The 22507-nt window shown below is 46.7% G+C and overlaps 1 protein-coding gene across 1 annotated transcript in view; it reads right to left on the bottom strand.

Annotated features, from left to right (window-relative positions):
• The window catches only part of LOC139054594 (beta-glucuronidase-like), a 43230-nt gene that overhangs the window by 14970 nt on the left and 5753 nt on the right, over positions 1-22507 (bottom strand). Inside the window, exons 2-6 of the mRNA XM_070531828.1 lie at positions 13793-14047; positions 12298-12413; positions 10862-11007; positions 3337-3527; positions 2491-2631 (exon numbers count right to left, since the gene is read on the bottom strand). Of these exons, the coding sequence (XP_070387929.1) occupies positions 2491-2631; positions 3337-3527; positions 10862-11007; positions 12298-12413; positions 13793-14047 (849 nt within the window). The remainder of the gene's footprint in view (positions 1-2490; positions 2632-3336; positions 3528-10861; positions 11008-12297; positions 12414-13792; positions 14048-22507) is intronic.

Here is a 22507-nt window from a genome sequence, read left to right as displayed (position 1 = left end):
CCAGTTTAATAGTTTGAATTCTTCTAAGCACGCAGTGAATAGCTTTGGAGAAATTGTGTCTCCCTGTCTGACCCCTTTCTTTATAGGTATCTCCCTGCTTTTCTTGTGTAGAATTAAGGGAGCTGTAGAACCTCTGTTGATATTCTTACGCGAAAGAAGAGTCAGTGAGACGAGAAATTATTTACAGATTATATTTACAACAACGGTTGCAGCGCTGACCGGTTAGATTCACAGCGCGAGCCCAGTTAGTTCTTCCTCCTCTTTTCTGGAGTGATGGCACCCACGCACCTCGTTCAAACAACCAAATACCACACGCATGTAGCAATATTTTTCAAGCTTTTTACGTAAGCGTTCTGTAGTCCTTGATTACGCAGTGCCTCTATGACTGCTGGTATCTATACTTATTAAAATGCATTTTCGTAATCTATATAAGCCACATAGAGAGGCTTATTGTACTCTGCAGATTTCGCGATAACCTGATTGATGACATGGATGTGATCCATCGTAAGGTATCTCTTCCTGAAGCCAGCCTGTTCCCTTGGTTGACAAAATCCAGTGTTGCCCTTATTCTATTGGAAATCATTTTGGTAAATATCTTATATAATACTGGGAGCAAGCTAATGGTCCTATAATGTTTCAATTCTTTACCATCTCCTTTTTTTGTGAATTGGTATAATGTCTGCATTCTTCCAGTTTTCTTGGGCCCTTGCAGGCGAAAGACACTTCGTATAAAGAGCCGCCAGTTTTCCGAGCATTATGTCTCCTCCTTCTTTGAATAAATCGACTGTTATTCCATCTTCTCCTCCCGCTCTTCATCGTTTCATGTCTTGCAGGGCCCTTCTGACATCGCTAGTTATAGGAGAGTTTCTGTATCCTGTTCATTACTGTTTTTAAGTGAAGTATCGTGACTCCTCTGGGTACTGTATACAGGTCAGCTTAGAATTTTTCCGCTGTTTTTACTATATCTTCGAGATAGCTTATGATATTATCCTTCTTATCTTTTAGTGCATACATCATGGTTTGTCCTATGCCAGGTTTCTTTTTTACTGATTTCAGGCTGCGCTAATATTTTACGGCTTCTTCAGTGTTTCTCATGTTATAGTTTCGAATATCAGTTATTTTCGCCTTGTTGATCAGTTTTGACAGTTCCGCGAATTGCGTAACGCTGTGCGGCTGCCAGTCCCATACAACCGCGTAGAGTGCAGGACTCTGTGATTCCAGATGTACTGCGCTCACCGCGAAAGGTTAGAAAAACACCCACATAAGCACAGCAGAGAAGTGGCTACGTGAGGCGGTACGACCGATAACTGTAGAAGCGTCATTCAAAACAAATAATTATTCTCCACTTCCGGCGTGGCGTTTTCTCTACTTCCTGTTTAAACAAAAAGATGTTGATCCATAAATATTCTCATAAACAACGGTTACCTTTTCTTTTTATTCGCTTTTGCTTGCAGTTTGGTTGTTGCCTTGGCTCTCTTCCTTAGTAGATCGCTTAATTTCTCAACTCCTTGCGATTTTTGTTTCCAGTTGCCAACTTTGCACGAAAAGGGCTATACAATTAGGGAAAAACAGACGAGATAACGGGCGACCGTCATCTTGCTTATGGGTTTAAGGGTTATTGCAGGGTTTCATGATGGATGCTCTTTCACATTATTTTATTTCCCACCTTATCTAACCCACATCACGTGTATATGGTTCCGGGCGTCTGCCAGCGTCGCGGCGAGCCGAAACTCAAGGAAATAATGAAGCAAAGGGAAAAGTTAAACGCAATTGGCGTTTTCTCCGGCCGCAACTTGTTCAATGAGAGTAGAGACCAGCTGAGTAACAGCCGCATCCCTCTCCTGGTCCCAGGATCAGCCTAAACAAAGAAGGTTGAACTAACAAAGCAACAGCTATGCGCGTGACGATTGAATAGATGGTGACAACTGAACGCATCTCGAGTTAATCGCGCGGGTGCGGAATCTATGAGAAAACTGTCCTTCACATTACAAGAGATGCCGATAACTACCGCCATCTAAAAGGAGTGAAAAAGGCAGCATAATGCTGAGCGATGAAGAGCTGCCAAGTCTCAACATTGATCTGGCGGCGCTTTAGGAATATGTGAGGAGTGGTGTCGTGGGTGGGGAGGGGGGGGGGGGTATGCCAATTGATTTCGGGGGGGGGCCCGGGCCCCCCCGGGCCCCCCCCCCCCCCCCTGGGTACGTGCCTGATCACAACTGTGTCAAGGTTATATGAAGGTTATATACTCGTTTTTATCGAGTGGCCGTTCCTTTGGTATCCTTTCACGACACATCCACTCATATTTCGAAAGTAAAATTTTGTACTGAGGCTACTTTGTGTATCTACACTATCTTAAACTGTAGGCTTTTTAGGCAAGCCGAGGTTTCGTTTCGGTTGGCCGCGCCAGTTACTTTAGCGCGTAACCATACTGCTGACTGCGCTGATGCCCGTTTTCTGAACATGACACCATGCCCCGCCCCGGCTGCTCACGTTCGAGTCCTCGTGCTTGCCGAAACCCATCAGGTAGAAGGGCCGCTCGTTGATGAGCAAGCTTTCATTAGTGACCCGAACGGTGCGGATGCCCACTTTCTGGTAGTAGACGTCGGTCGCGTCGCCCACCGTGGCTTCCACCTGCACGGAAGAAATTACCAGATGTGAGTGTAGTCGAGCACGCAACAGTGCGCGGTGACGAGCATAAGGTGTGGCAATGGAGGAGACGACACAATAATGCATTTCCGCCTCTCGGGAGAAAATATGCTTTCAGAAATACTTATTTCAGGTCTGATTTTTGACGGGGTTGGTTGGCGTCAGCGGCCCAATTATTTGGCCCCGGAGTAACTTCCAGTTTTCCGTCTGGATCGCTGTCCCAGTGGGTAGTTAAGCTTTAGCTGAAGTTGTGCTCGCTTTGTAAGAGTTCTCAGGGAGATGACAATGATCTGACGAAGATTATGATGATGACCATCATTAGGAGGAGGGCCAGGGCTATGGCAACGACAGGCAAAATCGTGGGAAAGCCGTTCACTTAACGAGTTTGTTCATTGCCATAAAAACTCGCAAAATTTGTCAGTGCTAACCCGAATAGGGTGCATTTGAATAGTGAAACAGCCTTTCCGATTCCACCACTTTCATTCCACCGCGCTAGACGAGCGTAGAGCCTACAAAAAATGGAGTTTGGGGAGCGTGCTCCTCCGTTAAATATGAAGGAATGTCAACCTACATATAATATTTAATGGATTCAAAAATGGAAATAGGGTCTATTTTCTATTGTAAGGCCATCATGGCGAACCAGCTCACGTCGTGCACACGAGGAGGCGTGTCCTAAGCACGCTGTCTTACCCTGGCCGTGTAGAGGAATCCCGGCTCACTGTGCATGCCCACGGGCCACCACAGCTTGGCGTCGCTCAGGGACAGCTGACCTGCGCAGCCTGCGGACGAAGCGGCCACATCGCCCCGATCGTCCAGCAGGACCACGCGGCAGGTGGACGTTCCGTTCTCGGTCTTCACGTCAACGCTGAAATCCACCACAGCTGGAGTTGCGCAGTACGGGAAGATCAGTGTTTGCATAGTGTTGTTACACCGTCATCACGTTGTACTGTGGAGGAAGTTGTACAATGCTGTGAATCTATAATAATAATAATAATAATAATAATAATAATAATAATAATAATAATAATAATAATAATAATAATAATAATAATAATAATAATAATAATAATAATAATAATAATAATTACTATTATTATCATTATTATTATTATTAGTAGTAGTAGTAGTAGTAATAGTAGTAGTAGTTAACAAGTGTAGCAGTTTGGGTGGCTGTCCTAAAATCAGCGCGTGCAGCACATGCACTGCGCTGTATGCGTGTACTCGTATCAGTGTTTCCTTTCTTCATCCCTGTCTAGTGCGAGTTACTCATAAAGGTTTTTCACTCAGAGAGTAAAGTATGCATTAACTGACTCAGAAGTGGGCCATATCAGCTGCACCATTGCGGGGGACGAGTAACAGACCTATGGACTCCTGAGGGAGAAAGTGCCAATGGTAGGTAAAGACATCGATCGCTCGAAAGGTCCCGCTGTCAGGATTGGGGGCTCAATCCCATCGTCCGTGGTCCTTTGCCAAGATTGGAGTACGGCATGAATTCGAAGGTAGCTGGCCCATGCCGTCGTCCAACTTATTTACGCTGACATCGTTGATGAAGTGAAGAACTGTTTCTCATCGAGAACGAGGAAAAGGGTTTATTTACAGAAACTAAATCAGTCTAACATGACTGCTTGAGAAAAAGAGTATTAGTCCAACAGGACTGCATGAGAGAAGTGACTCAGTCTAACATGACTGCTCAAGAGAAGTGTCCTCAGCATTTGCACAACCACAGTTTTTATACACTCGATCCGCCGGTCCTACGACGCGGCGACTGTTCGTTTACTCATCAACAACGCGCCGCTGCTCTGCAGAACAGTTTACGTACACAAAGGCAACCGCGCTCTGATGCCCGACGACGGCGTTGGCGGGTGCCGTTCCGGGAACTATCGTTGCCGATCGAGGATCGCTCGTTGTTCCGTGCCACTCCGAACCGGGAGAAGCACAAAAATACGCCGTCCCCACGGCGGCTTGTCCATGCGTGTCAAATCAGCTCCGCGTTGGGGAACTCTGGAATCATTGTCCACACACCGAACTCGTCCCGTCACAATGTCGATGGGGCTGGAGGAAGGAAGCGGGTTTTCAGCACAAAGGCCGCTTCTTTGAACGCCTCCCAGCTGCAGCGACGGAGAGGGAGAGGTGCGCGTCTTGCACCCCTTGTCGTAATCGGGTGGCAAGGTGGCAATCTTGCCTAGCGGCTCGCCATTCTTGACAGCGCCTCCATGGCCCGAAAAATCTCGACTGTCTAGCGCTGACAACCGCTAGGCAGGAAGAGAACGGCTGCTGGTCAGGGGGGGATTGATGTCTTGGCTCGCAGCGACCACTTGTGCATTGATGTCACCACCCCAAAACATCCAACAAGGACAGGCAACTGCAAAATGAACCCCGCAACACGGCTCTGCGCCGAGATGGCGTGCATTGGCTATCACTTTAGACTCGCTAGGCTTCAAAAAAAAACAACAACAACATAAGTGCAGAAGCAAACAAAAAATGCTGCATTTCGCTATGCCAATTTCTGAAGCAAATTCCTGCTGACACATTCAGCAATCATGGAGGGAATCCTGCCAAATGAGAGGGGATCTTCTTCGCTTAATAAAATTAACACTAGTAACCCTAAAATTTAGGCGGGACCCCCAAACGCAGAATTCAAATTAGCCTGCTCAAACCATCCGCATTGCTATGCAACTTTCCCTTCTTATATCTAACGGAGAAGTTGTACTCTTGGAGAGTGAGGCTCCATCGGAGCAAGCGGCCGTTTTTGTGTGACATTTGATTGAGCCACGTCAGAGGACAGTGGTCGGTCTCGAAGATGAACTTCGCTCCGTACAAGTAACACGACAACTTCTGGGCGGCCCAAACCAAACAAGCACATTCCTTCTCTGAAGCGCTGTAGGCTTCCTCTCTTACATTTAGTTTACGGCTGGCGTAGAGGATAGGATGCTCCTCGTTATCGTCGCCGACTTGACTAAGTACCACGCCCATACCTCTGTCGCTTGCGTCGCATTGAACTATGAATTCCTTTGTGTAGTCTGGCGCGCGAAGCACAGGGCGAGAAACCAATAGCGTTTTCAAACTTTGGAAAGCGTTCTCTTTGTCCTTATCCCAGTGTCCGTTACTCGGTGCTCCCTTTCGGTGGGCGTCTGTTAGTGGACTTGCCAATTGCGAGTAATTCGGAATGTACCGTTGATAGTACCCCACAAGTCCCAAAAATGAACGAAGGTCCGTTTTCGGGCGCGGCTGAGAAAATTCTCCAATCGTAGCTATTTTCAGCTCAGCCGGCCGTCTCATGTCCTGACCGACAACATGGCCCAGATAAGTAACCTGCGAACAACCAAACCTACACTTTTCCGCTTTCATCGTTAAGTCGACTTTAAACGTACGAAGCCTCGCATTCTTGTCGTAATAGAATTTGGCGTTCCTTTGAGCTATTTCCATGTCCTTTCCGACTAGTTCTCGGTTTGCGCTCAGCCGTTCCAGTAAATTTAGCACGTATTCAACCACTGTCGGGTTCTCCCCTCTCTCCTCCCACATCTCTCTTAACATTCTCAGTGGAGAACGGAGTGTCCTCCCATACACTAGTTCTGCTGGTGAGAACCCTGTCGCCTCATGTGGAACCGTTCGCAAAGCAAACAAAGTTGCCGGCAGACAGTTCTCCCAGTCCTCCTTGTGCTCGTAACAGAGCGCACGCAAAACTCGCTTAAGCACCGAATGCCACCTCTCTACACTGTTTGACTGAGGGTGATAGACAGAACTGTGTATTAACTTTACCCCGCACTTTTGCAAGAATGTGGAAGTCAGTGCGCTCGTGAATACTGACCCTTGATCTGCCTGAATTTCGGCTGGAAACCCAACTCGTGCAAACACTGTCAAAAGCGCGTCTACTACTTCGGTGGAGCTGAGCTCCTTCAAAGGGATTGCTTCTGGAAACTTGGTAGCCGGACACAGCATGGTAAACAAGTACCTGTAGCCTGATTTTGTTTTTGGAAGAGGCCCTACCGTGTCTATTACAAGTCGTCTGAAAGGCTCTGTTATTAAGGGCACTACCTTCAGTGGAGCTTTCCAAGTCTCTCCTGGTTTACCAGAACGCTGGCAGGCGTCGCATGATCTTACAAAGTTTTCTACAGCTTTGAAACAGCCAGGCCAGTAGTATTCCATAAGCAATCTTTCCTTTGATTTGTTTATGCCTAGGTGGCCGGACCACCCATTTCCATGACAAAGACTCAAAAGGTCCTCCCTATACTTAGTAGGTATGACTAACTGATCTAAAATCTTACCCTTTCGATCTCTGTAATGCCGATACAACAATCCTTCTCTCTCATGTATCGTTAGGTTGCGCCTAGCAATGCCTTCTTTAGCTGTGTCACGTAATTTAGCTAAGCTCTCATCATTCTTTTGCTCAGCTGCCAGTGACTCTCTATCCACGCGTAAGAGTTGATCGAAGTTCTTTGAGGCCGGTGATAATAACGACCCTGTCTCGCTTGTGAGCGCGTCTGCTTGCTCTTCCTGCAGGCTAGAACTCTGACACTCTAGTGCTACGCTCTCATTGAGCTGGTCAACTGGCAGGCTCTCCTCAACTGTTCTTTTGTCCCTCGGGCCTAGCTCGGATTCGGGTATTGAAGCTATCCCCTTTTCTGCTTCAGCTGGAGGAGCTTGAGCATTTTCAGCCGAAAGCGCCGCGATCTTACGAGCTTGGCCTCGGGTCAATGCCTGTACTATGCCCTCTCCCAGTTTGAGCCCTCTGTCACGCAGTAACTGATTCGAACGATTCGAAAAGATGTAGGGATACTGCAGTGACAAAAATTTGGAAACTGCAGCCTCAGTCTCTACCTCCCCGAATGGTCCACTGATTTTGACTTTGGCCATGGGCAGACACACGCTGTGTTCTTCTACAACCTGTTTTATCCACGCTACTTCTCCGGTGAAGTCATCTACCATCACGTAAGACGGATGGACAATGTCCAGCGTGGCGGCACTGTCTCTTAGCACTCGGCATGGTTTTCCATTAACTTGCAGGTCGTGGAGATATGGACTTAAAAGTTCCATATTCTCATCCTTTTCCTCCACGTAGGAAAAAACTACGCTAGACTTCTCGCAGTTTACAGCTATATGTCCCAGTTTGTGGCATTTGTAACAGCGAATTGGTCTAAAAGATCCGAACTTTCTTTTCTGTTCTTGTGCGGTTTCTCCGTTAAGTTTCTCCTTGCTCTTTTCTGCGGGCTTTTCCGCCATGTCTACAGGCTTCGATCGTCTAGTTTGCGCACCCTTTTTGAACGGAAATGGTTTCCGCGGTCCATTTCGACCGTCCCAGTTTCCCTCCTCGGCGTTCAACTTTCTACGGGTTGCGTACTCTTCGGCTAATTCAGCCGCCCTTTCCACAGTGTTTACATTACCTCTGTCTTGCACCCACAGTTTCACAGCTTGGGGGATGGTTTTGTAAAACTGCTCTAGACACATGCATTCAATGATCATGTCTCTGCTGTCGTACGCTTCCGCGCTTTTAAGCCACTCGACTAGGTTGGCCTTTAAGCTATATGCAAACTCCGGATAGCCCTCGCTATCTTTCTTGCCTGTGCTCCTAAACCTTTGCCGAAAAGCTTCGGCTGAAAGGCGGTATTTCTTCAGGAGACTAGCCTTAACTTTTGCATAATCATATGCATCCTGCACACTCAGTCTGGCGATTACTTCCGCCGCCTCACACGGCAACATAGACAGCAACCGCTGTGGCCATGTACTCGGGCCGAAGTTCATCTTCTCGCAAGTCCTTTCAAAATTGCTTAGGAACAAGCCTATGTCGGTCCCGACCTCAAATGGCTTTAATAGCCTGTCCATGCGGTACGATTCTGCCTCACTTGATCGACCCAGAGCGCCTTCACTTCCTTGAGGCAACTCCAAACGTTTGCTTTCAAGTTCAAGTTGCATTTTCCTTAACAGAAACTCGCGATCTTTATCGCGTTCCTCTCTCTCTCGGTTTTCTCTGTCCCGTTCTTCTCTTTCTTTTTCCCGTTTCTCTCTCTTTTTGAGAAGTTCCAATCCCATTTCAATATCTTGCTCACTGGCCTGATTGGAAATTAGCTCCAGTAATTCTGATTTGAGCATTTCCTTGCGTACATCTAGGCCCAGTTCCTCACCAACAATCAACAACTCGTCTCTCAGCAGTGTCCTTAACTCCATGACTGCTGCTTTACTGCCTTGATTCTGCTCTCTAAATCTAGCTAGTAAAACACAACCTAGCTAACACACAAAAATCTAGCTTCCCTACTGTTCTAAACAGAACAACCACAAAATGAAGCCTAGAGAGTCAAAGCAAAAACCAAGCACTCACCGCAGATACAGCACCATGTCGCAAAGTCCATCTCACCGCTGTCAGCCAGTTGTCAGGATTGGGGGCTCAATCCCATCGTCCGTGGTCCTTTGCCAAGATTGGAGTACGGCATGAATTCGAAGGTAGCTGGCCCATGCCGTCGTCCAACTTATTTACGCTGAGATCGTTGATGAAGTGAAGAACTGTTTCTCACCGAGAACGAGGAAAAGGGTTTATTTACAGAAACTAAATCAGTCTAACATGACTGCTTGAGAAAAAGAGTATTAGTCCAACAGGACTGCATGAGAGAAGTGACTCAGTCTAACATGACTGCTCAAGAGAAGTGTCCTCAGCATTCGCACAACCACAGTTTTTATACACTCGATCCGCCGGTCCTACGACGCGGCGACTGTTCGTTTACTCATCAACAACGCGCCGCTGCTCTGCAGAACAGTTTACGTACACAAAGGCAACCGCGCTCTGATGCCCGACGACGGCGTTGGCGGGTGCCGTTCCGGGAACTATCGTTGCCGATCGAGGATCGCTCGTTGTTCCGTGCCACTCCGAACCGGGAGAAGCACAAAAATACGTCGTCCCCACGGCGGCTTGTCCATGCGTGTCAAATCAGCTCCGCGTTGGGGAACTCTGGAATCATTGTCCACACACCGAACTCGTCCCGTCACAATGTCGATGGGGCTGGAGGAAGGAAGCGGGTTTTCAGCACAAAGGCCGCTTCTTTGAACGCCTCCCAGCTGCAGCGACGGAGAGGGAGAGGTGCGCGTCTTGCACCCCTTGTCGTAATCGGGTGGCAAGGTGGCAATCTTGCCTAGCGGCTCGCCATTCTTGACACCGCTGCCTGCTGCTTGAGTGCTGCCAAAGATTGCTTTTGTTGCGATAGAAATTATATGCGCACTCCAAGTGCATTTCTGCCGTCACCGTGATGTTTCGTATAAAGTACTAACGATAACATCGTCGCCGCGCGCCGTACGCTGTATGTGCGAGTGAAAACTTGCAAGGGTCCACCTACGATCGCTGCTCAATCTCGCGCGCGCGAGGGAGGATCGCGGTGCGTAGAGTTACTGTATATGCTACCAAAGGTAGCATATACAGTATATACCTTTGGTAGCATATACAGTAACCCTAGCGGAGCGGAAGCGCGCGCGCCGTCTTCTGTCACGCGCGAGGCACGTGGGGATGCGAAGAAGGAGGGGGGGGGGGGTTCTACTCCGGCGACTGTAAAGGCGCTTTAGGCGGCTGCTGCTTAATGCGCGCCCGTGCGGGCTTCATCTTCAAAGCGATCTGCGATGTAGACAAAGTGCGCGGAGTGCCGGTAGCTTCGTATGTGCTGTGCTTTCGACGTTTAGTTCGTGTTGCAGCGAGAGACAGCACCAAGGTCAATTCGTTCGCGGTTGCTGCCGCGCTTACTCACTCCCGCGTTTTGACAGTGAGTTTCCGCAGTCATCGAGCGAAATGCGTTCACGTTTATCAGTGCGCGCGTGACACTGTGCTCTTGCCAATACTCTTGCACACATAAGGGAATGTTTGCAAGATTATACGGCCGATTAAACTAATATGCTTTAAAGGGTAGCTTATAGCTGTCTACTAATTTGCTATCGCAATCGATGCTTCGCCTTTCGGGCAAAACTTCGACTTTTTTTTTCTTATTTTCTTTGCTTTTAGTTCACCTCTAATTTCCTCGTATCTGGGCAGCGTGCGTACCTGCAACATTGGCGCGCCCTTTCTTCGCCAAAAGCATACGGAAGACGCACAAATTTAACAGTCTTTTGTCGCCGTGAGTGACAGCTAGAGAACTTAGCACCAGCAGACAAGGAGAACACGGTCTCCCATGCACACGACACCTCGTACAATGATCTAGACGTTAACGACGGCAATTGCACAACGCGCACGCAGGCATTCACTCACCGAGTTCATTCGTGGCCTTCTTGGTCACGAAGAGGACGTCATCTATGAAGTTACTCGGAGTGGTGTACAAAGCGACGCTCCTGTGGATGCCCGCATAGTTGAAGAAGTCGAAAGGTACATCCAAGCGATAGTAGCCTTTGGGATACCTGGTAGTGGATTGGTGATGTCGGTAGTAATTTATCAGCACATAAAGGGGATTCGTGATCGCTTGACACACACACACACACACACACACACACACACACACACACACACACACACACACACACACACACACACACACACACACACACACACACACACACACACACACACACACACACACACACACACACACACACACACACACACACACACACACACACACACACACACACACACACACACACACACACACACACACACACACACACACACACACACACACACACACACACACACACACACACACACACACACACACACACACACACACACACACACACACACACACACACACACACACACACACACACACACACACACACACACACACACACACACACACACACACACACACACACACACACACACACACACACACACACACACACACACACACACACACACACACACACACACACACACACACACACACACACACACACACACACACACGTGTGTGTGTGTATATATATATATATATATATATATATATATATATATATATATATATATATATATATATATATATATATATATATTGCCACATCCTTTATGGTCGCCGCGGGTATGTGCGGCGCGCGAGTAGAAAAACAGAGACGACAACGACGTCGCGTTGATTGCGCTGATAAAGTGCTTTTACATGTCCTCGACACCGGCTTTCCCGTCTCCTACTATAGGCTGTGACAATATATATATATATATATATATATATATATATATATATATATATATATATATATATATATATATATATATATATATATATATATATATATATATATATATATATATATATATAGCTTTAACGGACACATCCTGAATGCATGCATGCGTGCATTCGCGACAGCCTAATACGACGCATTCACAGGCGACCTCGTGTAACCTATATCCAAAACACGTACACTTGCTCTGCAGCGAGGGCGTCGGCGGCACCGAACGACAGGTCAACCTAGTGTGAATGCGATGCGCTAAACGTATAGTGTGCTCTACGATACACTGTACTAGAAGGACGAAGCGACTCGCTGTATAGTTGCGCATTTACGTGAACGCGTGCTCTTGTTGCTCTTGTCTGGCTTGCTGTCGTAATGAACCGGTCAATGCGCGGGAAAGTCTTATGTGCGAAAGTCTTCGTGAATTAGGCGCCATCTTCTTTCGCATACGGTTTGTTATATCTGTACAAGTGCGAGTGCATGATCAAGCGGCATCTTATAATAATCAAAGGTAAACCTCACCTGTCGGTGTTATTCGGTCGAAACAGTGTACCCGGGGGAATGGTTGCCGCGGTGAGCGTGTTGTTTACCGCCACGGTCAGCAGGTTTTTGCGTCCATAGTGGAGGACTTCCGTCACCTGAGGAAATTTGTCATCGCAATAAATAATAGTGACGAGAGTTGTTTAGCAGAAGCAGTATTCCTCCTCCTCATATATATAGTGCTCCTCCTCACAGCTCTCACGCACGGGCGAGCTCGTGTGGAAGTCGTTAGCATAACAATAACGGCCAGACCACACTGTCTGCATGTGCGCGCCTGTTTACGGAAAGGACAGTTAGCCTCGACTCAAAACACGCACCGTCATCCACCACTTGAGCGTATCCCCAGGGCCCACACTCACGAAATCCGACCAGTAGCGCAAGCCGTTCTCCAGCGAGCAAGTGCAAGTCAGCCGTACATAATTAAGGCGTGTCCCAGTTATAACGTTAGCTGGGACAGACGGTACATTATGTGTTATCCACGACACAGGCGCCCAGACTGGCTTTGGACATTGCATGAGCTATCTTTTCCTCCGCACTCGCAGGCTCTGATTGGTGGGATCGCAACCTGCCGCGCAGGTGCGCTCCCACCTCGCGGTCAGACCCGCATATGGGTCAGGCTTAGTTCGCTAACTTCTGCCCTTCGTTGCTCGTCAATCGTTTCTCTCTGCGCTTTAGTTGACACCGCGGAACACGCTTGCTTGGGGTTCCCTGTATAGCGCACATGCCAAATATGTGCGCACGTTTTATGGTGGTGGACTCTTGTTCGCTTTCCGCACTGACTGATAAAGTTATAAAGGCTAGCATTTTGCTGTCGAGTGAGTTGTGCACGCTATAGCAGGTGCTTTCTTGCATACGTGCTGTGTATGTAGGCCGCATGTCCATGTGAAGGTGCGAGAATGCATTTTTACCTGGAATACGATTCCGCTTCGAGCGAAGGTGCGAATATATAAAAAATCATATACGGGAAGGATGTCCAGATAACAAAGAAGGAATAAATGCTGTCGCATTTAAGAGAGATCGAGCTTTGTTTCGGAGCATCATACGCTCACAGCCTTGTTCGCTGATAATTGTCATTCGTAATGAGCTGCGCAAGATGTGTGCTGCGTACGGTATTATTCACCATCCCGAACTTTAGAGATCCATGAACTCCAAACGCTAAACAGTGCATCATTATCCAAGCTTCTGAAACTCAACTATAGTATATATAGTGGGATTGCCTGTAGGCCGCACTATCGTGTCTCGGCAGAGACGAAGGGTATTGATTAAGGCTTTGAACTATACAACAGGGAAGGTGATAAGAACTAAGAGAAAGCATGATTTTGAGCAACGCAAGTTGCGAAAATAACCGATTGTTCCACGTTTGACTCCATTTTAGAGGGTTGAGGGTGGAAACAGACACTTCCACCGAAACAGTCACTTCCGGAGAAGTGGCGGTGCTACGAGCTCTCTAACAGCGTGTACGCATGAAGGAATTCACCTCTGCTGAGAAGGGCAGATGGCCGCCCACGTGCGTCACCACTGGCGCCCCGTTCAGGTAGACTCGGGCCTCGTAGTGGACACTGCCGAAGCGCAGAAACGCGCGAGGTCCTCCGGGGCCCCGCCGTGGCTCCCAGCGGGCGGGAGCGAAGAACTCCACGTCGTACCACACCCAGCCGACGAAGTCGCGCAGCGCCTTGCTCTGCGTCACGTCGTTGAAGCTGGACGGGACGGGCATCGGGATCACCGGCCCCGACTGCAACGAGCAAGAGCGAGCGCCGCTTACACGTCTTTGCGCTGGGACGACCCAAGAATGAGGGAGCACATATACCTAAGGCGCCACGTGTCACACCACGCGAGGCTTCGTTGAGTATGGGCAGGCTATAGCTTACGTAAAGGGCATAAGCGACGCCGCTAAGGAAAACTGTGTGCTGGGTAAAGTTTGTTCAGGGCTCGGATATAGTGACATTTAGGAAAGATCGAAAGGAGGAGGTAATCCGGTACACCCCGCTTTCAATGAAGGGGCAATAAATAAATAAATAAATAAATAAATAAATAAATAAATAAATAAATAAATAACGCTCCAAAAGAGCTTCATGTACCGGCTGTTACGTTTCGCCTACGACGCGCGATATGGCCGGCGCGGATACAACGGACGTCGGGGCTTCGTTCAAAGCGGCGGACATTTTGGCCCGTTCGGAGCGGCCGCGACGCATCCCCGCCGAGCGCGTCCCGGCATGTTCAGTGCCACGTGTCTTTGTGTGTGCGTGTGTGTGTGTGTGCCCACGCTTGTCAAAGCGCGGCAGCCGGGGAGAGGAGCTCCCCCAGTGTGAAGCGAGGAGGTCTGACCGGCGCCGGCCCGGCTGATGCGTCACCTCCTTGTCTCTACATGTCTTTCAGTCCGTCCGTGCCTCGCTGTCACGTGGTGTCATCTCGTGACCTTCCTTCTTGCCCGCGACGCCAAGAGTATAAGAGCAGCTGCCCCCGGACGCCAGGAGAGAGGCTCCGATTTCTTCTGTTGAGTAACGTGCTCTCCCGTCTCTCTACTTCGGTCGACCTGACCGCCCGCTCTTTGCGATGCTAGAATAAACAAGTTGTTCTGTTAGCAGTCGCCTCATGCTTTGCTGGGACCTTCGGATGCTTCCAGTGTGCCCCAGGCCGCCAGGCCAACGCTACCCTTGGGGCTTGCGACCCATTTGCAACAACGGGCGCCAACGGTCCGGTTGCAACAACGGGTGTCAGCACTGAGGTCGCAACAACCGGTGGCAGCGCTGAGATTCCAACAGCCGGTGCCATCGGTGCGGTTCAAATACGGCATGGCATTATTCATGGCATTATTCACTCATCTTGTCGCCTCTCCAGTACTGAATATATCACCTTTGCAAAAATCTCTTCTGGTATAGGAGACATCACGCGCTTAACATTACACCATTTTTTGCACGCACTAGTGCTTTTAAGTATAGCTTTTTCCCTAAACCAATTGAAACATGGAATTCGCTACCAGGAACCAACCGTATACTCTCCCATTAAATGAATTCTTGTCGGTGCTCCCTCAACATCGGGATTAAACTTTCCTTCTTTGTTGCCTATTGTATTTCTTTCTTGTATTGTAGTCTACTATCCACTCCTGCTGTAGTCCTACCAGGGGCTGCAGTATGTGTAAATAAATAAATAAATAAATACCCAAGGAGGTTTGAAACCTCCTTGCATATATACACCGAAGAGGGTGCCTCAAGGGTCAAGTATAGCAAAGGAGGCGTACGGAGAGAAAGCTGAGCGTTGGATCATTTATTTATTATGCGAAGCATATTACGAGAGCTCAACCCAGCTCCTCAGGCGCGGCGGTGTCGCCTTGAATACCACGTGACACCGTGACGTCACGACAGAGAAGAAGTGGCTTTGGCTCAACTCTTGCAAGATGGGCTGGGTGGGAATCGAACCAGGGTCTCCGGTGTGTGAGACGGAGACGCTACCACTGAGCCACGAGTACGATGCTTCAAAGCGGTACAAAAGCGCCTCTAGTGAATGCGGTGTTGCCTTAGAAACGAGCTGTTTCTAAGGCTCAGGCGAGCGTCGCTTGCTCAGGCGCACATTTCGTTGCCGCGCCGAACGCTGCGTTGCTCGACGCTCACCGCGTCCAATGCGGGGCGTCCAAGGCGAAGCAGAGTAACGCATGAGTTGTTTCTTCGTCTAGCCGAACCAAATATAGCCAAGCAACAGCAGTTCACCAAGCTAAACAGTGGTTCAACAACTAAAATAAAGGCTAGTATGCTTCGCGTCCTGGGCTTAACCTTACCTAAGCCACAGCCATTTTTTATTTATTTATTTATTTATTTATTTGTACATATGGCTATAGCGGCCAAACTGGCGTTAGTGCTGTGCCCAATTCGTGAAACTGTTCATTCGTATAAGAGTCGTTTGCCACTGCCCACTTGTCTCCGCACGTGCTATTCGTACGGTGGGCTTTGTGAACCCGCGCCCAGAGCTCCGGAGGTGGTCTAGAAGAATGCGCGCAGACGGCGCTTACGCCTCGGCTAATGCGACGATCGACAACGTACGAAGTTGGTCCGTATTCTTCAATCTGCCATGAGGCGCCTTTCCTATATATATACACAGAGGAAATCGGGTGCATCCTGAATATCATGCTTTGAAAGCTCCAAAGTTGATTACGGTGCAGGCATTGCGCGTTTTCACGTGAAAGCCGCCTCGGCAATAGTGGCGCAATCCACCTTTCGATAAGAACAAGGACATTACCACGCGTGAAGTTGCATATGCGGAGAGCTGCTGTACAGCAATATACAGGGTGTTTCAGCGAACACTTTCAAAAATCTTTAAAAGTTGCCTGTGCAGATATCACAATTTTAGCTGATGAGCTGGTCTACTCGAAGCGGCGGACAGTACTTGCACAAAAGAATTGAGATCCAACATTGAATAATTAATAAAAAATCACTAATTAAGTTTTTAACTAATTACATTATGGCCCATATTGCAATTTACAAATTTTAGTTGTGGAGTTCGCAAGGTGGATCCACTCGGAACGAATATTCAACATGGCCCCAGTTTCTAGAAATAAATTCCCGAACTTTGCGGAGAAATTCATTGGCGTTCCAGTTAATTTGTTAACAAAACGTCGTTTCATGCACTGAAGCACGCAAGTAACTGGAACGCCAACTTATATCTCGAAACTGGTGTCGTCCTTAGAATTAATTCCAAATGGATCCGCCTTGTGACTGCTAGAATTTGTAAATTGCAATATGGGTCATAAGATAATTAGCTAGTAAGTTAATTAGTGATTGTTTGCTAATTAGTATATATCGCATTTCAACTTTTTTTTGCAAGTTGTGTCCACCGCTTCGAGTAGACCAGCCCATAAACTATAGTTGAGTTATCTGTCACAGGCAACCTTTAAAAAAAATTTAAAGTGTTCGCTGAAACACTGTATATTCGCGCCCATTCTGCCTCATTTTTTTTTATTTTTTTGCTAGGTTAAGATTTATCGTAGCTTGTGTGTGAGCGTAAGTGCTGTATTGTTCGTTGCTCACAAACACGTCGTACTCATGCGTCCCTTGCTTTCGTCGAGTTATCAATTTCCCGCCCCGCGCGCTCAAAAGGCCCTTGCGATAAGGCAGCTTGGTCGTGCGCCGCGTCCGTAAACGGGTTCGTTGTACCTGATCGCATACATTAGTCTCGAACGATATAGAGAAAGAAATTCTAAAAAAAAGAAATTATGGGGTTTTACGTGCCAAAACCACTTTCTGATTATGAGGCACGCCGTAGTGAGGGACCTCGGAAATTTCGACCGCCTGGGGTTCTTTAACGTGCACCTAAATCTAAGTACACGGGTGTTTTCGCATTTCGCCCCCATCGAAATGCGGCCGCCGTGGCCGGGATTCGATCCCGCGACCTCGTGCTCAGCAGCCTAACACCATAGCCACTGAGCAACCACGGCGGGTGAAAAGAAATTCTCGTACCTTGCAGTAGATGCGCGAAATCGGGGCTTTCGTTGATTGATTCAAGGCATTTAATCAGTTTAATGAGAAGCTTTAGCTCGGGCCCAACACCGATGCCGCCTACTCAAATGCATGTAAAACGCACAAACGCTTTTCTGAGATAACCACTTGCCCGATTTTAATTAAACTTGTTGCATTTTTGAGAGAAAGGTAAATTCTAGTGACTGTTGGACGCCAAATTTTGATTTATGGCTTAAATTCTTTAAAGTAATTGTCAAAACTTAGCAAGCGTGAAAAAAAAATAGGAAGCCGAAGTTTACAAATATGTAGCTCTGCACCAAAAACAGATGCCGCAGTTCTGTAAACTGTATTCGTTATAGCTCCTAAAGAGGGTAACTATTAGGGGTGTGCGAATATTGAAATTTTCGAATACGAATCGAATACGAATAAGGCGAAAAACTGTCTTCGAATATCGAATCGAATATCGAATATATGTGTAGTATTAAAAAATTGCAAAACGAGGTAACAATAGCTTTATTACCCTTTTCAGATCAGAATCAGAATCAGTTTTTATTCATGACAAAATGATGATAATTACAACATATGTATATACAGAAGGAGGTCCCGTAGTTAGAAACTGAAATGGGACCTCCTGTGCATGATGACTAGAATTAATAATACATACAACAATGGCAACATGAAAAATTTACAAACAAAGGTTTTAAGAGACAAGGCATAAATGAACAGAAAAGCAGCATATGTAAGTATTAAGCAAAAAACAAGGCTTCGACTTAGTCAACGAAAGGTGAAAAAAAAATAGCTAAAAGAAAGTGAAATAATATATATATATACGCATATATATATATGCCGGAAGGAAATCAAGAGACAAAGAGAAAGTTAATAATACAACTCATACAATACTCAAATGGGAAAGTCAGAGGAAGTTAAAAGAAAATGCTTAAGTTCTGTACGAAATCTGTGAGCTTTGAACAATTTTAAAGGGAATGGTAATGTATTCCACAGAGATAATGCTGAAAAGTGTAGTGATTGCTTACCATAGTTCGTGCGAACTAAGGGCAAAATGAAGTTAATATCTTCAGCAAATCTAGTATTATTAGTATTAGTAAGGGATGTCTTCGGTATGATGGTTACTGGAATATCATTGTTTAATGCCCTAAAAATAAATATGGCCTGGTTATATTTAACAAGGTCAGTCACATTCAAAATATAATGTGCATGTAACAGCGGAGTTGCGCTAATGTTACGAGGTGAAAATGTTATTAGCCGAATAGCTCGATTCTGAATGACTTGCAACGAAGTTAGGTGACTGTTATAAGTGTTTCCCCATGATTCAATGTTAAAAAATAATATTGAATGAATGTTAATAAATAATAATAAATAATATAATAAATTTAAAAATAATATTGCATTTTACGAGGCTGCTTCAGGTTGAAGAGGCACTCATTATTGGCAATGCACTCAGGTAATGTCAGGTAATGCTCTGTCAGGTAAACGCTTGTTACAGATTATCGCGAAGGAAAATTGACTGCTCAACATGTTCAGAAAGTAAGGGCTCTCTATGCACTGTGACAACATTTGTCCAGGTAACATTTTCTAGGTGCATATTTTATTGCGCATACTTACAAAGCCCGAAATTACATCATATATTGTTATGAAAGAGCCCTGGAATAAAGCTTGGTAAAAAAATTGAAATTGATCATGTCTTACGGGCCTGATGCAGATAGACTGGAAGAGAGCCTACACATTCATAGTAAGGTTCGTTACAGCACTTAAGATCACAGTGCTGTAACGCTGTGTCGTCGTTTTGTACCTTCTTTTGTCCCTGTTTTGTGTTGCGCTGTAACGAACCTTACTATGAATCCCAACAAACTGGCCCAACTTGCCATCTTGATGCAGAGCATACAGATAATGAGCGGATCATGTGAAGCTCTCAGTGAATAAACATGTTCTTAGGAGAATGTGGAGCAAGCATATAATTCGTTAATTGCTAAATTATTCACAGTCTTTCCGAATATTCGCAGTTTCAACCATTATTCGGCCGTCCTCGAATATTCGGGATCTTACGAATATGCAATGCTCGAATCGAATACGCTTCGAATAAGGAAAATATTCGATTCGTATTCGAAATTTCGAATATTCGCACACCCCTAGTAACTATGATGCATCAATTTATATCTTACGTGAATTCAATGCATTGTTCACAGTGGCTTTGCAAAAGTCTTACTCACGTTAGAGTGGTATATTGGAGAGCCATGTATGATGCATAAATTTTGTCCGCTTTAGATGTACCATTCATAGCGAGGGCCCCGAATCTGGCAGTCTTGATGTCGTTAGGTAGCATACGAGGGTTTATTAGGCATGTGCCTGCTCAACTAAGGTCACGTGTTACGTGACGCCATCGGGCAGAGGATGATCCACATCCACCCACCGTTGTTCCAAGTGGCGCTGGCTAACACTCCTAGGTCTAGATCTACTAAATACACAATTAAGTGGACGAATTGATAGCCGTCGCCGTTGGACAATTTGTAGTGCAACGCACGCGTAATGCGCAGGTTGTGGGTTTGGCCTCCACCGGCGACAGGTTATCTTTTCGTTTACTTTCATTTCTTTATTTCTTTATTTTTCTGCATTCTAATTTCAACCACAGCTAATTTTCCCGATGCTTTCCTTGGCTTCATTGTCTGTTGGCTTTAGCTGATTATTATGAACAGTACACACTTTTTTTTTCTTTTTTTCTGGGGGTCGAGTCTGTTCGATGAACCGTTCACTATCACTTTCCTCACCTGACACGTTGTATGTACTCTGACATACAAAGGTTCGTATAAGTATCATAATAACATGGAACACTTAAGATCACACAATGGCTATGCGTATCACACAATGGATATGCATCTTTCAGCATGCTGTTGCTATTACGGCTCCGATTCGCTCCTTGGTGTTGTGCTCTACAGATACAATGGCAATTATCGGTGGAAATAGGGGAGACTTACTAAATAAAAGAAGAAAAGGTTTCACACTGCGTACGTCGACCCTGTTTTCCTCTGGGTTCGATTATTGCAAAGCTGAATTGTTCGGGGACTGGCAAAAGCGGTACGTGACATCCTGAAACCCTGATTACTGGCCCTTGATCCGGCTTCCTCACTAACACTTTGTTAGGCTGCCAGTTTTGCTTGTTTTCATATTAAATTAGTGCCTTAATCCCTTTCCCTCTCCCTTTTTTTTGTCAGGTTGCTCTATCACTCACTGAATGATTGAGTACACCAAGCCCTCAATGTATAACGTTTATTTCCGCAACGAACGGGCAAGTTTATTTATCATTACACGAGTAATACGGACGCGCACACAGAAAGCCTGGGTCGCATTGTCACGCGCTGTGTCGCATGTATATATACGGGGCGATAATTTTGAAGCTTTATGGAACGTTTAAAAATCGCCTGTGGCGGGTAGCTTAGTTCTTGTCTTAGACCTCGATTATACTAAGAGGCGGTCACTAGTATTGGCCTCGAGCTCCACCACTGGAAAAGCTGGCGCCACCGTCGGCGTGACGTGCTAGGAGGGATCACGTGGACATAGCGGCCGCGTCGGCTGCTTCGGGTGCGCCGAAGTGAGCTGAAAACGAGTTTAAATTCCCTCGTACGCTGCGGTCCTCATTTAGTGGCGAAATTTTCCCGCTTCGAGTGTCTCTTTTACAACGCTTGAAAGCACTACAATAGGTAGTGGCTGCCTTTGAAGGCGCGCAACATGGTAGGCTACTGCTCGGTACCGCAGGGTCGGACGCACGTAACGGACTCATTCACACGTAGCCGCAGGACAAGAAGCTGCGTGAAGCTTGGCTCGCGAAACATAAAACCGGCAAACAGTCATCGGCTACAACTCGGGTATGCAGCAAGCACAGACGCGAGGAAGATTTCTGCTACGGCGCCCGGTCTGCGATGTTCTGAAAACGCGCACTGAGACGCTCGCCCGTGTCCGCTGCCCGACTAATGTCATGACGGTTTGGTCTATGAACTTGTCGATGCTATAGATACTGGCAAGTTCAGTGGAGTGGAAAGGCAGCGGTAAGAAGCACATTGAAAAAAAGCATGGCATATGGTCATGTTTGTGTTATGAATTAATGCACTGGATTACAAAAAAGGAGCAGCGTGAAATTGCACGCTGAGACCACCGATAAACATACAGTGCGACGCAACTCGAGAAATAGTATTGAAAGGTCAAAGAATTTAGAAGAAAAAAAAGATTGAATCGTCGCGATGGCACATCACAGTCCCCATAAGCGTCGAAGCTTCTACAATGAAATTATTTTTGAACAGCTCTGATAGCGCCTACGCAACAATGGTTGCTTGTATACTGTCAAATTCTCATATTCTGCGGCCTAAAGCTCATGGCACGGTGCGAAAACGCGCGCGCGGAGAAAGCGAAACAGTGCACGGACAAGCATGCATGCAGACGCGCAGTCGGTCGCTGCGAATCTGCGCGATCGCTGCATTAAGGCTTCGTTCTATTACGCTCCATTTAGTAATACAAACGCTATAAGAACATATTTCACATAGTTTGCTCTCAGCATTCACCTACCTTTCACGCAAGAAGCCGGTTCGGGAGACTCCATCGCGGCGACCGCGCGCAGTGGCGTTCACTGTACGTATTCGGTAAAGAGATAGCGTCTGTAAACGATTGTGTGCTTTCAGTTTGCCCAAGATTATTATGTAGACAGTAAGAAACTTCTCTCGTTTCGAAAGTACTTACAG

This window comes from Dermacentor albipictus, chromosome 1 (assembly GCF_038994185.2).
Source record: "Dermacentor albipictus isolate Rhodes 1998 colony chromosome 1, USDA_Dalb.pri_finalv2, whole genome shotgun sequence".
Taxonomy (NCBI): domain Eukaryota; kingdom Metazoa; phylum Arthropoda; class Arachnida; order Ixodida; family Ixodidae; genus Dermacentor; species Dermacentor albipictus.
This window is presented reverse-complemented; position numbering and strand designations above follow the sequence as displayed.